Source organism: Podarcis bocagei (assembly GCF_964188305.1).
Source record: "Podarcis bocagei genome assembly, chromosome: 14".
In the NCBI taxonomy this organism is placed as follows: Eukaryota; Metazoa; Chordata; class Lepidosauria; order Squamata; family Lacertidae; genus Podarcis; species Podarcis bocagei.
Genome location: NC_138139.1, coordinates 39416043 through 39442587, shown reverse-complemented (window position 1 = coordinate 39442587; position 26545 = coordinate 39416043). Strand labels below are relative to the sequence as shown.

Here is a 26545-nt window from a genome sequence, read left to right as displayed (position 1 = left end):
GGATACTGACTTTGACCATTGATCCATCTAACTCAGTAGATTGGCAGCAGAGCTCCAGGATTTCAGGCAGCGGTCTCTCATGAGATGTCCAAGACTCCTCTATTACTCAACTACAACACTTCCCCTATCCAGATATTCCTCCTATCTCCAGCCCATGGGTACTGTTTCATGATTTGGGGGTGGATGGGGAAGTTGGTGGATGCAAGCAAGAGTCAAAGTAAATCAAAGGATTACACTTTGATATATTTAAGTTTAAATGGCAAAAGCAATAACATTTAAGAGTATTTTTGTGATTACTTTATATAATGCATAATATAGGTGCTCCTGAGGAATAATCACACTCCCTCTCTGTCAGTCCTCCCTGAATGGCATCCATCAAAATTACCATAAAGGTAAAGGGGACCCCTGACCATTAGGTCCAGTCGTGACCGACTCTGGGGTTGTGTCGCTCATCTCGCTTTATTGGCCGAGGGAGCTGGCGTACAGGTCATGTGGCCAGCATGACTAAGCCGCTTCTGGCGAACCAGAGCAGTGCACGGAAACGCCATTTACCTTCCTGCCAAAGCGGTACCTATTTATCTACTTGCACTTTGACGTGCTTTCGAACTGCTAGGTTGGCAGGAGCAGGGACCGAGCAACGGGAGCCGACCCCGTTGCGAGGATTCGAACCGCCGACCTTCTGATCGGCAAGTCCTAGGCTCTGTGGTTTAACCCACAGTGCCACCCACGTCCCTATAAAAGAAAAAGCTAAAGCATGGAGAGCAGGGAATGGCTAATTCACAAAGGGTCTTCCGAATTGTTACTCCAGTTTTTCGCATGCAAATTGTTGGCCCTCCAAGCTAGAGATTATGATAGAAAATGTTGAAGAATCAGTGGGGCGAGTTCCGTGAAATACCAGCCTGGTGTCCAATAACAAAGATAAGCTAATCCTGTGAATAATATTGAAGCCTTCATAAATACTTCTTTCTCAGAAGTTCTTAACACTGTTTGCCTTTTAGACTGCATGCTATTTCAGACAGCCATCTCCTGTCAAAATAGAAATAGAAGTTGCAGACCAAGGCAGCACATATGCTTGTTTGTTGTGCATCATGGTTTATGGTACATTGGACAGTGTGGGCCAGACATGACTGTGGGCCTTATATTGCTTCCCTTAGATCAAGAGCAAGCTAATATGCTAACCCAGAAGTTTTAGTTCTGGTTATTTAACTTAACAATTAAAGCTTTTGTTAAAATCCATTTAATCTAACCAGCATAAGGAACACATTAGTTTTTCCTCTGTTCAGTCAGGGAACTCTATCCTGCATATGGCCACTGTACAAACAAACTAACCCTCCAACATCTGTCCCATCTGAACAGAGAGAATGAATGCCAAGAGGCCGAATTTGAGATGAACATACCAGAGGTTTCATCCCTCCTTTGCTCTGTATCCAAATGTGTTCTGCACCAACATTTGTCAGCCAAATCGTCTGAATGTCTAGAAGAATTTATTTCAGTGCAGGCTTATGTTAAGCTAATGAGACTTTTTAAAGTGTTTCAGGTCACTTATTACAAGACTATTGTGGAAAATCTTTTTTATTACTATTTTACAGTTTTTCTACTTGTAGCTTTCATCTTCTTTCTGCTATTGTTATAAATAACAAAATCAATTCCTTCCTGAATGGGAACATTTATTTATTTTTAAGCATCATGAATAGGTAGATAATATAGAAGCCCATCTAGTGGAGATTGGTGCATCTGATGGCCGGCATTATGTTCCTCCTCTTTCCATCCTCTCATGGGACAAATTGCATCATCCTTGCAAAACAGAGGCATTGGAGTAGTGCAGTTTGATATTCCCAACTCTATTGGCTGCCAAATTGTGCTTTTCACACCTTGAGCTCAAGAATCAAAATTGCAGTGTTTGTTTGAGTCTGTCTTAGCAGCCTTGCATTGAATATTCTGATTCTGGCTCCTCTCTCTCTCTCCTTTTCCCTCCCAGTACTGAGGATTTCAAGGTTCAGCTTGCATAACAGGTAACAGCAGGCATTTCCTTCTCCTGTGCCGGGATATCCTGGCGCCCTTCAGTCTCTCTCTGACTGTGTTTAAAACAGACTGTAGCACAGAGGGGGAAAGCAGCCTAATCTAAAATTAGCAGCCTTGATAGAAGAAAGGCACACGGCTGTCCTCTGTACTGTTTGTCAATGAAACAACAAATCTAAACAGGGCCAGAATGCATTTCCTTTTCATGGAAAAAAAAGGAGGAGGGTAGTTTGGACAGCAGGAGGATGGAGCAATGGGGAAGAGAGCTTCAGGCTGCTTTTAAAGGGAGTGTGGGGGTTGAGGTTGGGGAATAGCTGAAAGGTTTCCAAGCAGTTTAACTTATCCAGAATAGTAGGCGGCTTGCACAGATTGGAGAACCACTGTTATGTATCCTAAACCTCAGGGGTGGAATTTTGGGTTTTGGATCTATCCTTTGCTGTCCTGTGCTTCCTGTATATACCGTATTTTTCGCCCTATAGGACGCACTTTTTCCCCTCCAAAAATGAAGGGGAAATGTGTGTGCGTCCTATGGGGCGAATGCAGGCTTTCGCTGAAGCCTGGAGAGCGAGAGGGGTCGGTGCACACTGACCCCTCTCGCTCTCTAGGCTTCAGGAAGCTCTCCGCAAGCCTTGGGAGTCCGCGGGAGTTCCCGTTGGGCTCCTTAGGCTTGCGGATAGCAGCCTGCATGTTGAAGCCGGGGCGCCCCTGGGCTTCGGTTCCCCGACCTGGTTTGGAGGCTGGCGGCGGGGAGAAGCGCTGTCCCCCGACCTGGTTTGGAGGCTGGCAGATATCCGCAAGGCATGGGAGCCCGGCGGGAAGTCGCACCGGTCTCCCAAGGCTTGTGGAGAGCTGCCTGTTCTGGGGGCTGGGGTCCCCGTGCCTGGGGGGGAAAATAATTTTTCCCCCTTTATTCCCCCCCTCCAAAACTAGGTGCGTCCTATGGGCCAGTGCATCCTATGGGGCGACAAATACGGTAGTTTATGGTGTCTCCTGGCCCTCACTTTCTCTGCCACTGCCTTGTCTTCTGTGCACCATTGTGCTAAGCATACTGTCCCATATAATTTACAAGCAGTCACCATTTTGATCACAGAAAAATGAATAGTATCATCATCACTGGCTGCCAATCATTTCCTGACACTAGCCCAAAGTGCTGGTTTTGAGGACCTGAGTATATTTAAGGACTGCCTTCTCCCCTACGAACTTTCACACTTAAATCTTCATTGTGCGCTCTTCTCTGTATCCTGCTGCTGGTTAAGATAGCTGAGAAGTTGCCTAGAGGCTGCCTTGTATAAGGTAGCTAACAGTTTTAATAATAATAATAATAATAATAATAATAATAATAATAATAATAATAATAATATGATGGCAGATAGCTACACAGAACAGGGTCTTCTTGGTGGTGGTACTCACTTTCTGGAATTGTTTGCCCTGTAATATCTAGTCATTTCTCTGCCTGCCTGCCACCAAATCAAGATGCTGTTATTTCAGCATAATTTGGGCTTGGGCTGTAACTGAGTATCAGTTTGGCCCTGGGGAAGGCTTAATTTTGGTTTTGCAGCTTCTCTTTTTTCAGTTATGCTGTTGGGTGTCTTATTTGTTTAGTTGGTCGTAAGTCAGTTTGGAATGGACCAAATAAAGCGACTCACAAATCAAAACAATCTATAAATTATTATGTATATTTTTATCTACTTATATATTTTTATCTGATTGGTTTATGGTAAAATATTTTATTAAATTAATTTAGGAAATAGCGACGATGCAGCGCCCAGCATTTTTATTCTGTTCCCCACTCCCCACTGATTTTTGTGACAGCAACAAAGAAGCCCAGCACTCTGGTGGCAGTGTAAATTAACCCCTCCTCATTCATCATATGATGAGCACAGGGATTTCTTTATTTAATGTATATCCTGCCTGTTAGGAAAGCTTTCCTTACCATGTGGTTTACAAAAGCAAATGAATGAAGCACCTACTTAAGACACAAACCACAATACAATCCAGAAATTATCCTGCTTTGCATGCAGAAGGTCCCAGATTCAACCCCTGGTATCTCAAGTTAAAAGGGCAAGATAGCATGTGATAGAAAAGACTGAGACCCTGGAGAGTTGCTGCCAGTCAGACAGTAGTGGGCTAGATTGAAAGGAGAGTCTAACCTGGTATAAGGCAACTTTTTGTGTCCTTATAACATGCAAACAGGATGCTTTTTCATTAAACACACACAAGTTCTGAAAATGGTTGTTTGTACTCCGCTTGGAGAAAATGCTGCTACAGTTGCATTCTACTGCAGTTGGGAAGGGCCAGAAATTGAATTTTAAAATGCACACACACAGCACAGGTAACACTAGGCTGTAACCATTTGAAGTGGTTGAAGTGTGGAAGGAATGCCTGTAGAATTGTTAGAGGAAAAAGGAAAGGCATCTTTTGGTGCCTTAGATTTATTGTGGTATCCACTTTGGGGGACTAGAGCTCACCAGATGCATGATGTTTATTTTTGCTTTATAGACGCACACATAGAAAAAAAATTGTAAACAGCAGAGTGGAAAGGCTATGAAATTGCAAGAGACAGCCCATATAATTTTTGTGTAAAGGTTAAATAGATAAGAGAAAATCATAATGACAATTCATGAACACAGTAATTAGTAATAAACATTATCTTCCTATCTTTGTGTATCACTGATTTAACACCTATAGTAAGTGAGAAAATCACATTTTTTTTGAGTCCTAAATGACTAGGGCCAACATCCAATGATGTCTCCCTTTTTGCACAATGGAAATGCACTTGGACAACAGCACATCCAGTTTCTCTCCTCTCTCCTGCATGCCCAAAATCTGCTCTGGAGGGTCTGGTTGGTTGAGCTTACCTGGGGAAGCTGAGAAGATTGCATAACAACCCTCCTTAATCAACACAAACTTACACAAATTAAATTTTTACTCAACTGATTAACATGATTCCCCATAGATCATACAGTTTTCAGGGACCATCTTCATTATATATATCTGTTTCAAATTCAACTCCTCTACCAAATTATTAACTCAACGCTTTCAGACTAAGAAGTATTAAAGGCGAGATCTGAGCAACAGTTAACGTGGAAAGAGCTGCATCCACCTCAAGGAGGAGGCTCACAAGTAGCTCTTAATGCAGAAATCCTAGCCTAGAGCTAGGATCTCCAGATGCCAAGAAAGAAGCAGGACTGAGTTGGATTTAGCATGCTTGCACAGATCTGTGAGTTCTTAAAGTATTTTTAAAAGTTCAGTGACACCGTTTCACATGTACCTACTTGGTCTTTGTAATGTGGAGCAGTGAGAAGATTTAGTGCAACTGGATTGAATGCACAACCAATGCTATTTTTAAAAAGAAATGAACAAGAAGTCCACAAACAGGCTCAGGCACTGGGGTGGCGGTAGTGATTTTGCTTTTCACTGATAATGTCATACACGGCACCAGCACTTGCTCAGTCATATTACAGAGCACTTGAAACAGCAATAGACGTAGTGGGAACATTTTATTGTTAAATATCACTCTAATAAGTTAGCACTTGAAAAACAGAAATAACTTACTGGCAAGCTGAAACACCGCGGCTATGGCTTCTTCCCACCACTGGGTATCCTGGGAGATAATGGGCAGTTCCACCAATCCCAACACAAAGAGGAGCTGGCCAGCTGTCAGAGCCACCGTGGCAATCATGTTACAGGCTCGCATCATGTCAAACTGCACTGTGGGGAACAAAAGGCATTAGTTCATTAGCATGAATGTGAAAGGCTTGAGAAGCCAACCATTTCCAGTCCCTTCTGAAAAAACTTGTGTGCTCCCAGATTTCTTAACTCGTACTTCTTCGCAAGTTAGGACAAAGAGATTAACATAAATATCACAAAAGTGTGTTGTTTTAAAGATGGGGAAGAGAGTCTGGTGTTCTGAGTTCCTGTGGAAGATCAGGATTGAAACGCTACTCATTAATAAACAGACTCACTGACTGATGTAGTGTATCACAATTTGTTAGAAAAACCATCACGCTTGATCTTTATGGATATCACCACTATACATGCAGGTATTTTTTTTAAGAAGAGATGGTTGCTGTTGCCATTATAATTATTATAGTGTTTTATACTTGACGTTTGTATTTACATTGTGCATTTATCTTTTATGCAAGCAGCTATATCCATGGTGGCTATTTAAAAGGAAATACTTTACACTGGATTAGCATTTGCTGAAAAGGTCTACATTTTTTCCTTATTTTCTTTTCATTGGTAGATTTCCTGTTTTCATCCTTTTCCTTCCTCTCCCTCTAGGATTCATAAGCACCACTGTGTCAGCGCAACATCCTAGCTTCCTGCTGGTATGAGGTAGAATTTTCTTGCCGTACAAATGGCTGCACTTGAAGGGAAACCTTTCTAGAACCAAAATCAAAGTTTTGTTTTATAAAATGCTCCTGTACAGTGGAATTGTTGGTCAACCACTTAAACTAGAAATTTAAAGCATCCAAAATTTATTTTTGTCAAACTGATTCCATATGTTCAAAAGGGACCACGTAGCAAATAATGGGAAATATCTCTGAGACTACGAATGGGGTAGAAATTCAGTTCAGTTTGCATTTAAAAGCGAACCTAACCAATTCACATTTTCTGAGATAATACAAGAATAAAAATGTAACCATTCTTCAAAAAATTGCACTTTTCTTTCCTTCCTTTTACAGTGCAGTTGTCCAGCCAAGTAATGTGTGTAAAAATGCATATACTAGGGTAAAGTGTGCATCAAAATTCATATAGTAGTGAAAATAACATATAAAGATGTATTACAGGAGTGAAAAGTGCTTGCAAAATGGGCATAATAGAAATTCGCTGATGAATTTTCATCAGAACTTTTATTAAATGCAAGTGATATGGACATGCAGAAAACAGAGCTTAATATTAGAAAAATGAGAAAATTATGAAATCAAACTTGACAGATTTGCCTTTTCCAACCCAACAACCTGGAGAGCTGCGAGCAGATAGAGTAAGTAATATTGGCCTGGATGGACAATTTGTCTGACCTGAAGTGAAACAGTTTCCTGTATTAACAATAAGAATGTGAGTAAACTTCCCTATGTATGAAGATATTATAATGTGGTGGGGGAACCCCTACCTTGCAGCACTCCAACAAACACACCTCTAACTAAAGTCTCTGCTATCTGCTCTGCACACAGATGAAACCAGCATGGGCATCAGTTAGGGTGGGAATTATATATATATATATATATATATATATATATATATATATATATATATATATATATATATATGTAGGTTTTGGTGTCTTCGGGTGTCTTCCCGTGTAAGAGAAGACACCAAAACCTACATTCCTGTACCCGTGAAAATCTACGAAAGCAAATATATATATATATATATATTTGCTTTCGTAGATTTTCACGGGTACAGGAATGCAGGTTTTGGTGTCTTCGGGTGTCTTCCCGTGTAAGAGTTGGGGTGTCTAGGCGACGTTTCGACGAGGTCTCACTCGTCATCTTCAGGCTGGTGCTTTCGGCTTCTTGTTACTGGAACAGAGCAGGATCTCAGTGTTTGAGTTCCTATAAATACTGTTGAGGGGGTGTGGTGTATAGCCTCCAACGTTCTGGGCAGAGAGGAAGTTCCCAGGTTAGTGTGCCTTTTCTTCTTTTGTTCATTAATTACTTGAGGGATATCTTGAGTGATTTCTTGAGTGATATTCTGAGTACCACTTAGGAGGGTCATTAGGTGTGGATTAGTTGCTAAAGCTTTCGTGTCTTGACCTCTTGAGCTTGTGAAGAGTTTTTTTTTTCCTAGAAGATGGCTGTACTGCAAATAGTTGTGCTCTGGCTTGGCTTCGTGTATAGGGGCGAGCTGTGGTTTTGTGCCCTGTGCCAGCCAGATCTGTGTAGGGATTGCAGGGGGGTGCAGCATCCGGAGGTGCCACTATGGTTTGGCTACTGGATGGTGTCTGTAATTTATCTGTGGAGAGGGTCTGGGTTTGGGTCTGGTGTGGTTGATTGGAGATGGCGTTCTGTGTGCCTCTGGTTCTGGTGTCGGTTTTTGTGGGGAGGGCTAATTTCCAGATGTCTGGCAGGCGGGACGTGTCGTCACGCTTGTTCATGTTGTGAGGGTGTTTCTCTATCTCGATGGCTTCCATGATTATTCTCTTGTGGTGATGTTCCATGTTAAAGAGCAATTTGGAATCTGCAAAATTAATTTCGTGTCCTGTTTCTTTCATGTGTTGGTAAAGAGAGGAAGTTTTTTCTTCTTTTTTGACGGCATTCTTGTGTTCTGCGATACGTGCATTTATTCGTCTGTTTGTTTGTCCAATGTACGTGGCTGGGCAGACTTTGCAGGGTATTTCATAGACCCCTTGGTTTTCTAACTGGATTTTATCTTTGGGGTTTCTGAGGATATTGGCTATTTTTTGGTTGGTGCAAAAGGCTGTTTTGATATTGTGTTTATGGAGGATTTTGCTAATTTTATCTGTAGTGCCCTTGATATAAGGAAGGAGGGCCATGCCATTGTTTTCTTCTGTGTCTTGGTTTTTGGGGGGTGTTTCTTTTTGGATTAGCTTCGTAACCCTGTTTTGCTGGTATCCGTTGGCGATTAACACATTTGAGAGATTCTGTAACTCAGTTGTCAAGTGGTCTTTGTCAGCCAGGCGTTTGGTTCTGGAGATGAGAGTCTTGGCTACGGAGTTTATTTGTGCAGGGTGGTGGTGTGATTGTGCATGTAAGTAGCGGTTGGTGTGTGTTTTTTTCCGGTAGATAGTGTGTCCTAGGGAGCCATCAGGTTTTTTGTAGATTAGGACGTCAAGGAAGGGAAGTTGGTTGTTGGCTTCTATTTCCATAGTGAATTGTATTTTGGGGTGTAGGCTGTTGAGATGTGTGAGGAAGCTATCTAGTTTTTCCTTCCCGTGTGGCCAAATTACAAAGGTGTCGTCAACATATCTGAGCCAAAGTTTGGGTTTGTGTTCTGACTTGTCTAAAGCATTGGTTTCAAAGTGTTCCATGTACAGATTTGCGATGACCGGAGAGAGGGGTGATCCCATAGGTGCTCCTTCTATCTGTTTGTATCTTTGTCCATTGTGGATGAAGTACGTGTTGGTTAGGCAGTGGTTGGTCAGGTCCAGGATGTATTCGGGGGGATTGTATTTGTTTTGAATGGCTGTCAAGGCTTCATTAATGGGCACTTGTGTGAAGAGAGATACAACATCGAAGCTCACAAGTAGGTCATCGGGATGTAGGTTTTGCTTCTTTATTGTTTCTATGAACTGGAAGGAGTTTGTAACGTGTGAAGCGATAGATTCTGCATAGGGCTGAAGTTGCTTAGCGAGAAATTTAGCGAGATTTTGTAGAGGTGAGCCTATGGAGCTGACTATTGGTCTGAGTGGTGTTCCTTCTTTGTGTATCTTGGGGAGACCGTAGAGTTTGGGGCATCTGGATGATTTTTCTCTGGGGATGATTCTTAGCTGGATTTCTTCACTGATAGGAGAGGCTTTTATTTTGGATTTGGTGGTTTTTTCCAGATAGGTGGTGGGATCTGTTTTTATAGGTTGGTAGGTAGGGTCTTGGAGTAGATTTGATAGTTTTGCTTGGTAGTCCGATGTGTTCATCACAACAGTGGCATTACCTTTGTCTGCTGGGAGAATGATTATGTTGTTGTCTTTCCTCAGGTTGGTGAGTGCTTTCCGTTCTTCTTTGTGTAAATTGCTTCTGGGTGGTTTGCTGGAGCAGAGGATGTTGGTGACTTCAAGTCTGATTTTATTGGCTTCATCTGGGTTGATTTTGGTTAGGCTAGCTTCGACTCCGCATATGATGTTTTCCGTGGGGATGCGTCTCCGCATATGATGTTTTCCGTGGGGATTAGCCCTCCCCACAAAAACCGACACCAGAACCAGAGGCACACAGAACGCCATCTCCAATCAACCACACCAGACCCAAACCCAGACCCTCTCCACAGATAAATTACAGACACCATCCAGTAGCCAAACCATAGTGGCACCTCCGGATGCTGCACCCCCCTGCAATCCCTACACAGATCTGGCTGGCACAGGGCACAAAACCACAGCTCGCCCCTATACACGAAGCCAAGCCAGAGCACAACTATTTGCAGTACAGCCATCTTCTAGGAAAAAAAACTCTTCACAAGCTCAAGAGGTCAAGACACGAAAGCTTTAGCAACTAATCCAAACCTAATGACCCTCCTAAGTGGTACTCAGAATATCACTCAAGAAATCACTCAAGATATCCCTCAAGTAATTAATGAACAAAAGAAGAAAAGGCACACTAACCTGGGAACTTCCTCTCTGCCCAGAACGTTGGAGGCTATACACCACACCCCCTCAACAGTATTTATAGGAACTCAAACACTGAGATCCTGCTCTGTTCCAGTAACAAGAAGCCGAAAGCACCAGCCTGAAGATGACGAGTGAGACCTCGTCGAAACGTCGCCTAGACACCCCAACTCTTACACGGGAAGACACCCGAAGACACCAAAACCTGCATTCCTGTACCCGTGAAAATCTACGAAAGCAAATATCTCACCTCTACGGGGAGGAAACCTTCCAGCTGACAAGAACCTACGAGAAACTAGAAATCCGAAGAGCCACCATCTTATGTGATCTCTTGTTCCTACGCAACTGCCGAGACAACAACTTAATTCCCACATGCTTCCAACTTAAATTCCACTCTAAAACCCCAGCTACCGAAAGGATCCTGAAACGAACTGAACTATCCCTAATCAGAAACGAACTACATAAGAAAAGATACCTACTAAACCAAACCAACAAAGATCTGCTCACTCTTCACCTCAAACTCTGTAACAAAATCCACCCTGCACTCTGGGACAAATGCAAACAACTAGCCGTTTGGAGAGCTGAAACTGAGTCCTCTTACAAGACAGACACACACACCAACAAACTCCACAAACTAGAGAAACGCCAGAAGCCCAGCCACCCTCCACAACAACCCATGAAACAAACAGTACATAACATATCAGACAGGATCCTCACCTCAACTGAAACCAAAGTACTCTCCAAAGGTTTCAACTTTGCAGTCGCCCCGAGACGCATCCCCACGGAAAACATCATATGCGGAGTCGAAGCTAGCCTAACCAAAATCAACCCAGATGAAGCCAATAAAATCAGACTTGAAGTCACCAACATCCTCTGCTCCAGCAAACCACCCAGAAGCAATTTACACAAAGAAGAACGGAAAGCACTCACCAACCTGAGGAAAGACAACAACATAATCATTCTCCCAGCAGACAAAGGTAATGCCACTGTTGTGATGAACACATCGGACTACCAAGCAAAACTATCAAATCTACTCCAAGACCCTACCTACCAACCTATAAAAACAGATCCCACCACCTATCTGGAAAAAACCACCAAATCCAAAATAAAAGCCTCTCCTATCAGTGAAGAAATCCAGCTAAGAATCATCCCCAGAGAAAAATCATCCAGATGCCCCAAACTCTACGGTCTCCCCAAGATACACAAAGAAGGAACACCACTCAGACCAATAGTCAGCTCCATAGGCTCACCTCTACAAAATCTCGCTAAATTTCTCGCTAAGCAACTTCAGCCCTATGCAGAATCTATCGCTTCACACGTTACAAACTCCTTCCAGTTCATAGAAACAATAAAGAAGCAAAACCTACATCCCGATGACCTACTTGTGAGCTTCGATGTTGTATCTCTCTTCACACAAGTGCCCATTAATGAAGCCTTGACAGCCATTCAAAACAAATACAATCCCCCCGAATACATCCTGGACCTGACCAACCACTGCCTAACCAACACGTACTTCATCCACAATGGACAAAGATACAAACAGATAGAAGGAGCACCTATGGGATCACCCCTCTCTCCGGTCATCGCAAATCTGTACATGGAACACTTTGAAACCAATGCTTTAGACAAGTCAGAACACAAACCCAAACTTTGGCTCAGATATGTTGACGACACCTTTGTAATTTGGCCACACGGGAAGGAAAAACTAGATAGCTTCCTCACACATCTCAACAGCCTACACCCCAAAATACAATTCACTATGGAAATAGAAGCCAACAACCAACTTCCCTTCCTTGACGTCCTAATCTACAAAAAACCTGATGGCTCCCTAGGACACACTATCTACCGGAAAAAAACACACACCAACCGCTACTTACATGCACAATCACACCACCACCCTGCACAAATAAACTCCGTAGCCAAGACTCTCATCTCCAGAACCAAACGCCTGGCTGACAAAGACCACTTGACAACTGAGTTACAGAATCTCTCAAATGTGTTAATCGCCAACGGATACCAGCAAAACAGGGTTACGAAGCTAATCCAAAAAGAAACACCCCCCAAAAACCAAGACACAGAAGAAAACAATGGCATGGCCCTCCTTCCTTATATCAAGGGCACTACAGATAAAATTAGCAAAATCCTCCATAAACACAATATCAAAACAGCCTTTTGCACCAACCAAAAAATAGCCAATATCCTCAGAAACCCCAAAGATAAAATCCAGTTAGAAAACCAAGGGGTCTATGAAATACCCTGCAAAGTCTGCCCAGCCACGTACATTGGACAAACAAACAGACGAATAAATGCACGTATCGCAGAACACAAGAATGCCGTCAAAAAAGAAGAAAAAACTTCCTCTCTTTACCAACACATGAAAGAAACAGGACACGAAATTAATTTTGCAGATTCCAAATTGCTCTTTAACATGGAACATCACCACAAGAGAATAATCATGGAAGCCATCGAGATAGAGAAACACCCTCACAACATGAACAAGCGTGACGACACGTCCCGCCTGCCAGACATCTGGAAATTAGCCCTCCCCACAAAAACCGACACCAGAACCAGAGGCACACAGAACGCCATCTCCAATCAACCACACCAGACCCAAACCCAGACCCTCTCCACAGATAAATTACAGACACCATCCAGTAGCCAAACCATAGTGGCACCTCCGGATGCTGCACCCCCCTGCAATCCCTACACAGATCTGGCTGGCACAGGGCACAAAACCACAGCTCGCCCCTATACACGAAGCCAAGCCAGAGCACAACTATTTGCAGTACAGCCATCTTCTAGGAAAAAAAACTCTTCACAAGCTCAAGAGGTCAAGACACGAAAGCTTTAGCAACTAATCCACACCTAATGACCCTCCTAAGTGGTACTCAGAATATCACTCAAGAAATCACTCAAGATATCCCTCAAGTAATTAATGAACAAAAGAAGAAAAGGCACACTAACCTGGGAACTTCCTCTCTGCCCAGAACGTTGGAGGCTATACACCACACCCCCTCAACAGTATTTATAGGAACTCAAACACTGAGATCCTGCTCTGTTCCAGTAACAAGAAGCCGAAAGCACCAGCCTGAAGATGACGAGTGAGACCTCGTCGAAACGTCGCCTAGACACCCCAACTCTTACACGGGAAGACACCCGAAGACACCAAAACCTGCATATATATATATATATATATATATAGGCAAAATGGGCAAAATTTGTTTTAGAGGCTGGGAAGCTGATATAGATCTACATGTACATCTTAGGATGCAATGGGTTAGAAGGCTCTGCATTTTTTTTGGACCCTCACCTTTTAAAACCTTTCAAAAACCCTTACAATTATAAAAAGCAATCAAGAGATGAGATTGTAAAAGCAGAAAAGAGCCAAAATTTATCCCTTCTAACTTGAAGGTTTACATGTATTTCTAGAAGTCAAAAACACTGATTAGGAATGAGCTATATATTCTCAATATATGAAATATACTCTTTAAAGTGTAGTTCCACTTTGATTTGCAGTAGACAAGTTCCTGAGTTTTCTAAAGATATTGTATCTGCACACTGCATTTGAATAATAGAATCATAGAATTGCAGGAATTTCAACTAGATCGTACATGAAAGATGGCCATCTCTTGGGAGTCTGTTCTGCTGTCAAACAGCTCTTACTATCAGAACGTTCTTCCTGATCTTTAGTTGGAATCTCCTTTCTTGTAACTCAAATCCATTGGTCCTACCCTCTGGAGCAGGATAATTTTTTTTTGCTCCATCCTCTAGCCTTTTAGATATTTGAAGATGGTTATCATATCTTCTCTCTTGTCGCAGACAATTGTTGTTATATTGTTATAGCTGCTACGTGTCTCTTGCAAACTTGTTTACTCCTCATCTACATCTCTGTTATATAATATTTTTGCATTAAAGGCTGGTTGTTTTGCCCATTTATGATTTCCTTTTGGCTTTGTTGCAACCTTTATAATAACCCTGAACTTAACAAACAGCATCCTTGTAACCATTGCAAACACTCTTTTTTCTTTTCTTGTGACTTTGTATAAGCTCTGCACAATCACCAGTGGCATTGCCAGTACTGTAATCATTAGCATCTCAACCTATTGTTCAGTGTTGTCACTCTGACAAAAGTATTTCAGGGGGCCCACCTTCTTGTTTTGGAATTTTTTAATCTGCTGTGCCTTCTACATTAAAAACTAATTGTTGATGGGTTTCCCATATGTCATGATACATTGTTGATAAGCCCTGATTCCTCTTGCATTGACCATTTGGAAAAGTCTTCCTTTAAGATCCATGTCAGATCCCCTGACTCCCACATCAAGATTTCCATACAAGAAGCTCTGATACTAAGTGAGTGTCAATGCACTAATATCCCAATAACACACAGCTCTATCTCTCCATTCCATCTGAATCAGAAGAGGCTGCAAAAGTGTTGGATTGATGTCTGGCAGCAATGATTGAGTAGGGGCAATAAGCTGAGGCTAATAAGACAGGTGCTGCAGGTGGGTGGTTTGGGAACTAGGTAAATGGCCTGACTGGGATTGCAGTGTCCTTGAAGGAACAGGCTCATATTATGAGAATACAGTACTTGTGGCTTCCCAGGTATAGCTGTTCTTGGACTTGGGTAGCCTGGCTCTGTTGTCTGTGTTCTAGAGACCTCCTTTCTGGACTACTTTATGTCTTCCCTGCTGCAGTGTGTTCGGGGCCTTTCCATCTGTACTTCAAACCATCTTTCTGGGTCAGCCTACCACTCCCATCAAACAGCTCATTTCCAGCAACTATGGTGTTGTTATTCAGAAGCAAGGGTAAGCCGGTAAGGTATACTTTCCCACTTTACTTCTTAGAAGATGCAGCTGTGCTTGGAGGAGTCACACCCACGACTTTTAAAAGCATGAGAATGCAGTATCAGAAGGGTAATACTTTTGTTTATTTTGAAAAGGAGACACTTGTAAGGCAAACTTCCAGGCATTGTTCCAGAGTCAGGACATCTCCTCTCTGAAATCCACATGATTAGTTCTCTTTCAACATCTTGTTCCTAACATTTCTCAAGATGCACTCTTGACAGGCTAGTTTAAGAAAACTCCACTGGATGCAGCCTAAAAAGTTGTGTCATTGATGAATACATCTTTTTACACAACACTTACTGGACTTCTATGGGGCTAGGCCAGGCCCCTGGCCACCCTTCAAATCTGGTCTCATACAACTTTCTTCCTGGTCCAGCTCTGCACACAAATCATTGTGATGCTACAATTTAGTGGGCCTGCACTAGGGGCCAAGTTTTTATTATTATTATTAAAGATTTTCTTGATTTACAAAAGTGTGTGCAATCTCTCTCTCTCTCTCGTATCCCCCCCCCATGTAACATTTTTACAAATCAGTTTCATTTGTTGAGACATTAGGAAGAAAAGGGGCAAAGAGGTGGAGGTGGGTGAGGGGTGAGGTCGGGTGGCGATGTTTCTATTTTACTTACTATATGTAGGGTTTGGTGTCAGTGTTGCTTCTGCAGGTTCTTTGTTGTTCACTTGTGTTCCTTTGGTGGTGAGAGAGGTTGGGGTTGGCCTATGGTGTGGTTATTCATTTGTGGTTGGCTGTGGTGGTCTTTGTTTTCAGGCAAGGGGCCAAGTCGACACTGATTCTATAAAGGGAAATTGTGTTGCTTCTTGCTTAGCTACCAAGGTAGGAGATAAGCTCAATAGACTGAAGAGTCTTCTGCTTGCCTCCTAATTAGGCTACCCATAATTTTAATTTAAGTGAGTGTATTCTCAGTTTAGAACACCTTAAGTTACACTGGCAATGTGGGAGCAGCTGCAGTATATGAGCTTTCTGTGCCACCAAGGGAGCATGGGACACCCCAGAACACAGAGGAGCCCATGTTGTGCCCAGCTTCGTCCCTCCCTGAAGTGGTTTAATTCAGAACAAACTTGTGAATAAACATTCAGAATTGATACAGACTGGGAACAGACAAATCACTCTCTTTCCAGTTACAGAAAGCTGTGTGGCTTCCACCAGAAACAGCAGCCCTGCACCTCTTCTTCATAGTTCTCCCATAACTTGTGGTAACACTAGATAACATGATGCCACAGTGAAGTAGAGAGCAGAGATCAGGAAAAGTCTAGTGCCTTTTGCATTACTAGATGCTGCCAGAGGGGGAAGTGCATTATATATTTTGGGTGGCAGCCATGCGTCTCCTGTAACATCTAGCTCTGATTCAAACCTGTACCTTGTACAGCAGATGTTGCTGTTTTTTAATTTGTTTTGTGCAGTCTGATCCTATGCATGTTTACTCATAAGTAAACACCAGTGAATTTAACAGGACTTACTTCCATGGAAATGTACATAGCGCTGCAGCCACCAAGTGGAAATCAATTAGGTCTAGTTGACAGTGCATTCAAGTTCCAAAACCATCTCAGATTTTCATTTCTATTATCCAGACTAGACCAAGGCAGGTACAGTTAATTTAATTTCCATACTTATGAACACAGGCTTTATTTGGTTATGCTAAATGATGTCCTCAGGGACATTAGTGCTCTGTAAATGCATAACAGTCAGATTAGACAATAGTATGTGATTTGCTGGTGTAATTAAATAAAAATGATCTCATTTAGAAACCTCATTCTGCTTGGGATTTAAACATACATCTCTATCTTCTTGTTTGCTCTTTCAGTGGCTGAAATTATTTTAAAACTTGAAAACTGAACTCTGAATTATTTGCTGAAAGGTTGCTTTTGGATAGAGCTAGCTGGGATTTTGGGGTACATTCTGTTACTCTTTTCAGATACAATTTGTTGAGCAAAATTTGTTTCAGACATAAATGTAGCATGATTGTCAACAGTCCTGACTGATTGCGCATGTCTCTCCCTTGCCCCCCCCCCCTCCCGAAGTTGAGCCTCTGTGATATGAATTGGAGAAGGGTAGATTTTTATGGCTTTCTATACCAGTGAGAAGTTGCCCTGGCAATCAAACATGTATCCAGTTTTTAACAGAGATTAAGAGATTTGCTGAGTTTCAGGTCAGAATAGTTTGTTTGGAAAATAGTATTTCGGTTGCCTTTAAATGCTTGGCTAAAGCTGCACCAGGCAAGGAGCTTTGTGTTTTCAAAGGGAGATGGTATTTCTTATCTCTTTTCACAGAGAAGATTAAAAACCTTCTCCATGCAGGACAAGCAATGTGTTCTTAGATGAAAAAATGTGTGTGTGTGTGTGTGCGCGCGCAATGTGTGAATTTCTTGCATATTGTTATGTTTAAGAATGTTTCTTTTTGCCATTTTTGGCAGAAAGAAAGAGCAGAGGTTGGGGGGTGGGGATTACATAGGTGACTGAGAGAGTATGATGACTTCATCTTTCCATCTTGTGCACATGTGTGCATATGCTAAACCTGAAGCGACACTGGATGTGTTTTTGTAGTTCAAAGCAGCTATAGGGGCTCCCAAATTAGATAGGAGAAGCAGCATTGTGGGAGGGGGTGTAAGCCTTTCTTCAATGCATGATTATTTCCCTGATCTAGTTTGCCTGCTGAAGTTTGCTCCATGGGGAAGAACAAAGCTGCACTGTACACATACTGCAGCCTCCACTTGCCACGGATGCTGAGATGTAGCTCCTGAATCAGAACATAACCCTTCACACACAAAAAACCCACCACAGGGCTGTGCAAATGTTGCCCAACTTGTATTTTCTAATATTGGAAAGAATAGCAAGGAGTAGGCTAGAAATGGTTGAAAAATCCTCCCTCGTCACCCTTCTTTTGAACAGACCAGCGTCCCAGTCTTTTTCAGTGAAGATGATACCAGCTAGATGCGTTTTAAAGTGCCTCAGATTGTCTTAGGACACAATTGTGTGGCAAAATACATAGGATTTGTTCAGAGAATGGGGGTTTACATAATTGGGACCCTGCCTGTACCATCCTTTTGGTTTGCACTCAAATACCACAGAGGTCTCAGTAATATAGCCTATCATAGCTAAACTCTATTTTTGGTATCTTCTGGTTTCTGCCTGGCTGTTTTCCAAGAAGAAATATCTGAGACGTGGCTAATGATCCCTGGGATTGTCTGGTTTGATGCCTCTATAAACATTTTCCAGTTTCTTTTTCCCACACAGAGCCGTGCCTCTGGCCTCGCTGCCACTCCCCCCCCCCCCCCGGATTTCATAGTGAAAATGTATTTTATATAAATCATACCCTGTGAATAGACAGATGTTTATATCTAGCGAACATGGGAGTCACGTAGACACTCACAATATTGGGCCACTCCCCACCTCTAGACATGCTTGACCCTAAGAGCTATAATAAGGAAATAGCTTCATTACTCTGTGCGTCTTTGAGAAACAAGCTTCATATCACTTGCCTCTTTCCTGTGTCTTCAACATCCCTGAGAATTGTCCAAGTCCCCTGTTCCTGCCCCCCTCATTTAATTTCCTTTCCATGATTGGTTTTAGACTCTGCAATGCCTAAACAGTATTCCTTTGCAAGTACAGCCAGAGACACAATCTCTCTGTCTGAGTACAGCACTCATTATAATAGCGTCTAAGCATCCTGCTCTCTGGGCAGCAACAACAGCTCATTCATAACCACCATGATTGCTGTTTGACAAAGAAGCCCACATCCCATTCAACATCTCCAGTGCCAAGTGCTTTCTAAAAGAAAGAAAGAAAAATCTAAAGAGATTTAGGCAATTCTTCAGACCAGGAATGGGAGACTTGTTCAGTGTGAGGGGACCTTCTAATGGGTTGTAGTATTTGGATAACATTCAGATCCAGAGAATCAGCAAGGTTGTGCAAGCTCAAGGAGATAGAATGGACTTCAAACAAAAATGAGGCATAGCACTTCTAAATACTCCCTGAAATTTTGCAGAAACTATATGCATTTTAACAACAACAACAACAACAACAACAACAGGTAGCTATGTTGATTATGTTGTGTGGAAGACAGAAGTGCCTAGTGTGCTCTGGTCCATGGGGTCACGAAGAGTCAGACACGACTAAACGACTAAACAACAAAAAATGTTGATTAGGAGAAATTTGCGCTAAAATGCTGATGAATTTTATGGGGAACCCCCCCTCCCCTTGTAATCTGATGTGGAAATGTGGAGATGGGAAAAATGAGAAACCTAGATAAATCTAAATTGACAGATTCACCTATCCCTGAGGTAATCAGTGCTGATCATGGGGCCTGTTTGCTGCTGATCCCAGGGGCGGACTTTGGTTTTTCAAATTTCAATGGCACCCTGTACAAGGCCAAAATTTTGGATGTTCACCCCTCGCCTTCTGTTCTGTTCAATTCACTATGTTATAGTTGCAACGTCCTGCAAAAAAGCCTAAGGCTTTTTGCCCAGTGCAGCAGAACTGGTCACGCTGCCCTAAATCCGCCTCTGCACTTTGATCCTCCCTACTCTCTGTAGTCTTTTAGACCTCTTATTAGCACCTCATTTTGCTACTTGTATAAACCAGGTTTTGTCTCTGTTGCTTCAAGTAGATTATACACAGGGCCAAATATACTGTATGCTGAATACCGTATACTGTATTCTACATATGATCACACCACACATGTAAGAATTAGGTGCCTGAAAAGTAATGCTATATTGGCTCTCTTTTTAAAGGAGGGCTGTTACCTATGTAACTGTTTAGATTGATTAAAAAACAACAAGCATTTAGCCCTGATGAGACCTTACAAGACAAGTAGGAGGTTTTGGAGGCCTTCTAGTGATCAGAGGCAGTGGTGTATATTTCCTCCCTTGCCCTGAGCTAAAAGAAGAGCTCTTTATCTTCCACTGTGAAAAGCAGAAGCAGAATAAATTAGTGGAAAGAAGCAGCTGTATGCAAATTGGTTAATTTTGTGTACTCTATTTGAGCTCTGTATGCTTCTTAACAGTAGTACAGCTATATTAGAAACTTCTTTGTCATTCTCTTCCACAGTGGAACTGAAAGGTGCAAACACCTTAGACTAATTTGGGTTGCATTTTTTTGGAGTTTGCAGAATTTGGCTACCTTCTCGCATAGTCCCCCCCCTTCTCCTCTAGCACAGTGACGGGGCTGGTGCATGTCCTGGGGGCATGGCACGCCACCTGCAGGGGCATGGTGCCCAGTGCGGGTAGGCGAGCAGCCGCAATGGCACCCCACTGGGATCACGCTGCCAGGAGCGGTGCGCTCCCACCCTCCTCTTCCTCTGCCAGTGCTCTAGCACGAAATGGACATAGATCAGGTTAGAAGTCAGCTGTTCTGTTTCTGTCTATCATATGAAACATGGTGCATTAGTTAACACTTGCTCTGTGTCAGTGTGTAAATCCATTGAACATTGGCTATGTGCCAAAGCTTTTAGACTGATCTGGACTTTTTGTGCAGCATCTGCTTTTTGACACATGAGGCTTCCGAGAGTGCTGGGGTGGTGTCACTGCCAGATTTTCTTGTGCCACGCTGTTCTGGTTTTCAGAGGCAAAAAATGTACCTTATGGTCCTCCCTTTTCATGCTTGTGCATTAAGTAGCAGACCTGGCTTATTTGAGCTGCTCAAGATTGATAGCCGCCACAGTATATTAAATTCTGTCCCATTAAAAAGGCATTTAAAATAAGGAAAGGAGAAAGGAAGAATAGGGAATCTGTGGCCATCCAGATACTATTGGACTGCAACTCTAGTCATCCCTGACTGTTGTCCAGTCTTGTTGGGTCTGATGGGAATTGTAGTCTTCTGGAGACCCAAGCTTCTCCTTCCATTTGGGGCTCAAAGTGCAGCGGGTGACTCAAAGTGCAGCGGGCGGCTATGATAGAAGTTTAGAAAATCATGCATACCTAGAACTTGTAGTTATCCAGTGAAATTGCTTGGCTGTGGATTCAGAACATGCAAAAAGAAGGGTCATCTTCACAGCATTGATGTATGGAATTCACTGCCACAAAACATGGTGATGGCCATAACAGGGGATCAGTGAAATGCATGGAGATTTATCGACAATTGTTAGCTATGATAACTGCATGGAGCCCCACGTTCCAAGGCCACTTGCCAGTAAATGCTGGTTGCAGGAAAAACAACAGCATGAAAGGGTTATAACCCTCACATCCTTCTTGTGGGCTTCCCAGCGGCATCAGGTTTGCCACTTTGAGAAAGAGGATGCTGGGCTAGATATAGCCCTTTAGTCTGATCTAGCAGGGTACCTCAGATGTTCTTAAAATCATTTTGTTCCCTAATTAGTCCAAGAGCACAAACCAACCAGTGTAGTTGGCTGGATGGCTGTTTGCAGATACGTTGTATGGCAAAGACACAGATGCCTCCCAAGACAATTACTGCGTTATACTTCAGAAGCAGTTTAACACAGGAGTCACAGCATATCTTTGTAGCAATACAACCGCAGATCTTTCTGCTATGGAATAACTTTTTGTTAGGTTCTTTATTAGGAATATTAAATGATACAATTAAATAAGCAAAGTCTTCTCATGTCATTGGTATATCACAAAAATAGCATAATGAATTTGCAGTAATATCTACAACATATGGTGCATTACTGGAGGTTAGTGTGTAAGTTATTGGTTTGTGAATTGGTTTAAACAAAAACAAAGGGGATACAGGATAGAACAGAATTATAAGCAGATCTTTCTGAAGGAAGGCCTGGGTCAGGGTTGGACAGCTTTGTTCAACACTGGAAACAACATCTGAAAAAAATGTTACAGTAATGTATCTGTCGGTACCAGCATGAGTGCTAGAAAATTTTCTTTCTAAACTGATGGCATTTAACTGATTGGCTCTGGATGAAGTGTTAAGGGGAGTGTCCCTCTGTGAACATCTCATATGATGTCTTCATCTTGCACTAAGATATAATCTGGGCCAGGAAAAATAAATAAGCAGCCAACTACAGGCAAAATTGTTGTGAGAATCTGCTGAGGGTGGTTTCCTCAGTCACAAGCAGGCTGAGATGTTGGGGTAACACCTCATCAGAGGAGGCAAGAGGGGGAAAGAGGATATCCTAGAACAAGTCTCTGGAAGCTCTGGAGCTGGTAGACTCTCATACCATTTGCATTTTTCCTCTGCCACTTCTTCTGCAAACTGTGTCAGCATTAGAAACAAAGCATGTTTTATCCCTCCCCACCACCCCATCTTGTCTTAACCATTTAGTAAGATTTACATGAACAAAACAGAAATGGAACATGAGTCAGTTGCAGGGCTGCATGATTTAATTAATTCCACAATCACATCTCACCAGCAATTGCTTTTTTGGCACAGAACTCAACATCTTAAGAACAAGAGCTTTCTATCACTAATTGCGGTGTGTGATGGATTTTTGTCAGTATCATCGCTAGGGTGGGACAAACATCCTTCACATGCTGCTGTCCCAACTTAAGTTTCTAGTCTTCATGGCTTATTTGTGGGAAACATCTGGTCAAATTTCAAAAGCCAGGAGTGGGAAGGACTGGGCCAGATTTCTAGTACTTGGGGAGATTGAGAGAATGCAGTGTGCACAAAAAGCAAATGCAAGCAGATTTGTATAACTTATTCTGATCACATCATTCAGCTTTACCTGTAGCAGAATTTGAGTTATTTAGGATGCAGATTTGTGAAAGGGGTGTGTGTGCAGAGTATGCAAAGTTTTGTTTCTCTCTCATACCCTGCTTCACTGGATTTGCTTACTTTCCATTCACTGAATGCAATTCTTAGTGGCATCACTTTCTCAATAACACTTCTGGGTGGGTATAACTGGCTCAGTTTGGAAGGGGACGTGTATGGCTTGTTTTTGTCCCACTTTTAAGCCCATTTTACATTTTGAGATGAATACCTACTCGTATGGGTACCAATATGTGACAGCAATTGAATAAGAACTTAACTGACAAGAGCAAAATATGGGCAAATTGATTGTGTTGTGTCAGATAAGGCAGGAGTGGGGAACTTTTGGTCCTCCAGATGTTGCCAAACTACAACTCCCATCAGTGCTAGCAAGTGTGACCAGGGAATGAGAGCTGTAGTTCAGAAACAACTGGAGGACCAAAAGTTGCCCACTCCTGCCTGAGATAAGGGTGTGTCCAGATGAACTGTTTATTGCAGGTTTATCCTGATTTGCTGATACTAAGCTTACAAGGAGGTTTGGAAATATCTGATATTTACTCAACATTCATTCTGATTTCTTTGCGGGGAGTTATATGAAAATGAACATTCATCCTGATTTGCTTGTGGAGCGTTTACACATCATCCTGTTAATCATTCTTTCATCTCACACTTTTCAGTGTATTTTCAAGTCATCTTCTGAACAGCAAAAAGGCAGTTTGCACTAGGGCAACAAAACACTACAATCGCTTTCAATTGCACAAACCTAAATTTCCAGGTATGCGCTTGGATCCCTCCCACAAAATACTGACAGCCTGGATGCACCTCAAGGAAGCTGAGTTAGAGAGCAGCTTCTGAGAAGTACATTTTCTCAAGCCATTCTGAATCCCCCTTCTGAGTTTGGAGAAGGCTATTTGAAAGAGGCTGTAGACACATGCTTTTCATGCAGGAGATCCCAGGTGCCTTCCTTGACATCGCAAGTGAAAAGCATCAAATGGCACAGTGGCGCTGAGTATATGGGGCAGAGGGGGCTTCAGCCCCCTCAATATTTGGGAGCATGGGGCTCAGCCCCAGTATCCGGTTCGCATGCTGCATTTTAATTGGTCATATCATCCTGCCACCATCCCTGAATGCCTACTGTCCCTCTCCACACCTAGCAAAGTATTGCCACCTAGTGAGCTGGAAATCACACAACAAAGGGTAAAACCACGCATGACACTAAGTCATGTGTAGCTTTTCTCTTTACTTTTTTAAAAATAAAATAAAATAAGGTGCAACTAGGGAGGCTGTAATCTGCAACATGAGACCTGGGCACAGGATGGGGCTGCTTAACCCTTTCCCTTACATCAGGCTTCTGCCTAAAATTGCTTTCCCATCCTTCTTAGCTTCCTCAACAGGGGAAAATGTATGCCACTTTGGCAGGAAGTCTTCAATCCTGTTTTGGGCATTGCTGAGGCCTTATTTCTAACTCAAGGTTGAGCACGGGGTCTGCAGGTCTGTATTTCTTCCTTGCCTCTGTGCTATAATTTTACCTATGCTATTTCTTCATTGTATACCAGCAAGGTCTAGATGAACCATTTAACAGCAAAGACACAAATGAGAGCTTCTCATCCCATTGGGGTTGTGCCTGTCCACAAAAGTGCACACTTTGGCCTGGTTTCAGACTTGAGTTTGACTTTTATGGTGTCTCAAAACTTCCAGTTTGCGCCTCCTGCTAGAGACCAGGTGTGCAATTGTCATGACCCAAACTTGCTTTCTATTTCCCCCTCTCTTCTAGTTTCTTTTTTACTTACTGGGGCTCAGACTCAAGAGATGCTGGAAATCCACAACCTCTCTGAGGTGTGCAGCCCTTTTCTGGTTGAGCCATGAGATGGCAAGTGCTTCAAAGTCAGGTCTTCCCATGTGTCAAGTGCTGACACCTGACTCGAGAGGTGCTCTCTACATAACACAAGATAGACAGTGGTGACGAAAATCAAGACTTACGTTTGACAGTGCTACGAGATTCCTGGAACCCAGCTGGCTCCGAACCCCAGCCCAAGGATTCACATTCACGCTCTGCCCCTTGCCCATGCCTGGCACCTGTGCCTGCACCTCCTCTTCCCTTCTCTGCCAGCCAGCACATCTTCCACAGCCCCACACTGCGCTTTCGCCCATCCTCCAAGGTCTGATACACCCAGTTGGGGGTAAAGGCAGCGGCGTTGTTGAGAATAAGTGAGACCAGAGCTACCAACACAGCTGTGGCTACCAGCTTCTGGACAGTCATATCTGACTGTCATCAACCGCTGGCAGCCTCTCTTTGTAGAAGATCCAAGAGTCCCGATCAGCTGCAGTACATTTAATTGGGGCTGCAGATGGGAGGCAGGCGCAGGATGAAGTTATGAATGGCTAGAGAACATCACCATTCATTCTCAAAGTCAGCTCCTGGGGGGTTTCTGATTGCACAAAGAGCAACTAGGCAGAGAGGGGCAATCCATATAACGAGCAGAAGCGAGGCTTCCAGAGTTCTGTCTTCCCAAGTGGTGCCTTATCCACCTTCCTGCACTTTGAGCAGAGCCAAGCTGGTGAAGAGCTGAAAGATGAGGTGCATTCTTTCTGGAACCAACTTGCGAAATGTTGATGTAGGAAGTGCTGCGTTCTTGGACAGTAGAGGCTAAAATGCCTGCAAACGGTGCCGGGTGCCTCAACCTTCTGGAACACAGCTGTGAGAGGAGACTAAGATCTGCATAGGAGTTAGGCAGCAAGAGCTCTTAAATCGTTTCACAGCTGCCCCAAACTCAGAGCATCCCACAGACGCAGTAGAAATTCATTCTTAACACCAAGACAAATTCTGAGGAAAAATTCAACACTTATTCCCCAAGGAGCCCTGGAAAGCTAGTGTATTCCGAGGAAATCTGTTCTGCTGCCCCTGTTCTTCTGCGAATGTCAGGGCTGTGTGAGGTAGAAGCAGGATAGCAGAACCTCTGCTGCAAGGAAGTTTTTTCCTCCTATCTCTCAATGGAGAGGAAATGGTTGTTTTTGTGGCTGTTTTTGGTGAGCCTCAGGGCGTAGCCGGCTGCAGCAAACAGAGCCACTGCCACAGCAGTCAGATGTGAACAGGATGTGTTTCCTGAAAGGAAAAAGACTAAGGGAGACTTCTAAAGTTCCAATCTCTCTCTCTCTCCCCTGCCCTCCCCCCATAAGCCTCCCCCCTCATTCCAGTATTCTCCTCCCTCTCTCTTCCTTTGCTTCCCAGAAAAATGTAACCAGTTCAGTGATATTGTGTTAGTAGGATTAGTTTTACAGGTCCTTTTATGTGCCAGATTCAGCTGTTGGGGCTTGAGCCAATTATGAAACCCGACTGGGAAAATCAAGGCTTTTCAGGGACTAGAGTTATCTGGGCCTCTTCCCAAGCAAAATTAAAAATCAAACTCTCAGATCCTGGCAATGAAAGCAAGAAGTTTGGAGATTTATTTTTTTAAAAACAATTTGCTTACTGACAGGAAAAATAACCAAAAGTATGTGAGGGGAAATTGTCACTTGGGAGTTTCTCTTGCAGTATCTGTCTTCCAAAGACAAATTTAGCATCACATCATGCTGATGTGCACTTTATGAGAGTAATTCCATTTGCAGGACAAAATTGGTCATGTTGATGAGTGCTAAAGACAGTCAAGCAACTCTTTCCCCGTGTGTGTGTGTGTGTGTGTGTGTGTGTGTGTGTGTGTGTTTTACTACAGCTCTTGCCTTTATTTGCAAAAGC

General features: G+C 42.9%; 2 protein-coding genes across 2 annotated transcripts in view; one reads left to right on the top strand and one right to left on the bottom strand.

Moving 5' to 3' along the window:
- TMEM204 (transmembrane protein 204) overlaps nt 1-25940 on the bottom strand; it is a 39704-nt gene extending 13764 nt beyond the window's left edge. Inside the window, exons 1-2 of the mRNA XM_081169934.1 lie at nt 24793-25940; nt 5575-5730 (exon numbers count right to left, since the gene is read on the bottom strand). Coding sequence (XP_081026060.1) covers nt 5575-5730; nt 24793-25072 — 436 coding nt within the window. The 5' untranslated portion in view covers nt 25073-25940. The remainder of the gene's footprint in view (nt 1-5574; nt 5731-24792) is intronic.
- Nucleotides 1-26545, top strand: part of IFT140 (intraflagellar transport 140) — an 88287-nt gene that overhangs the window by 42630 nt on the left and 19112 nt on the right. The window lies entirely within an intron of this gene.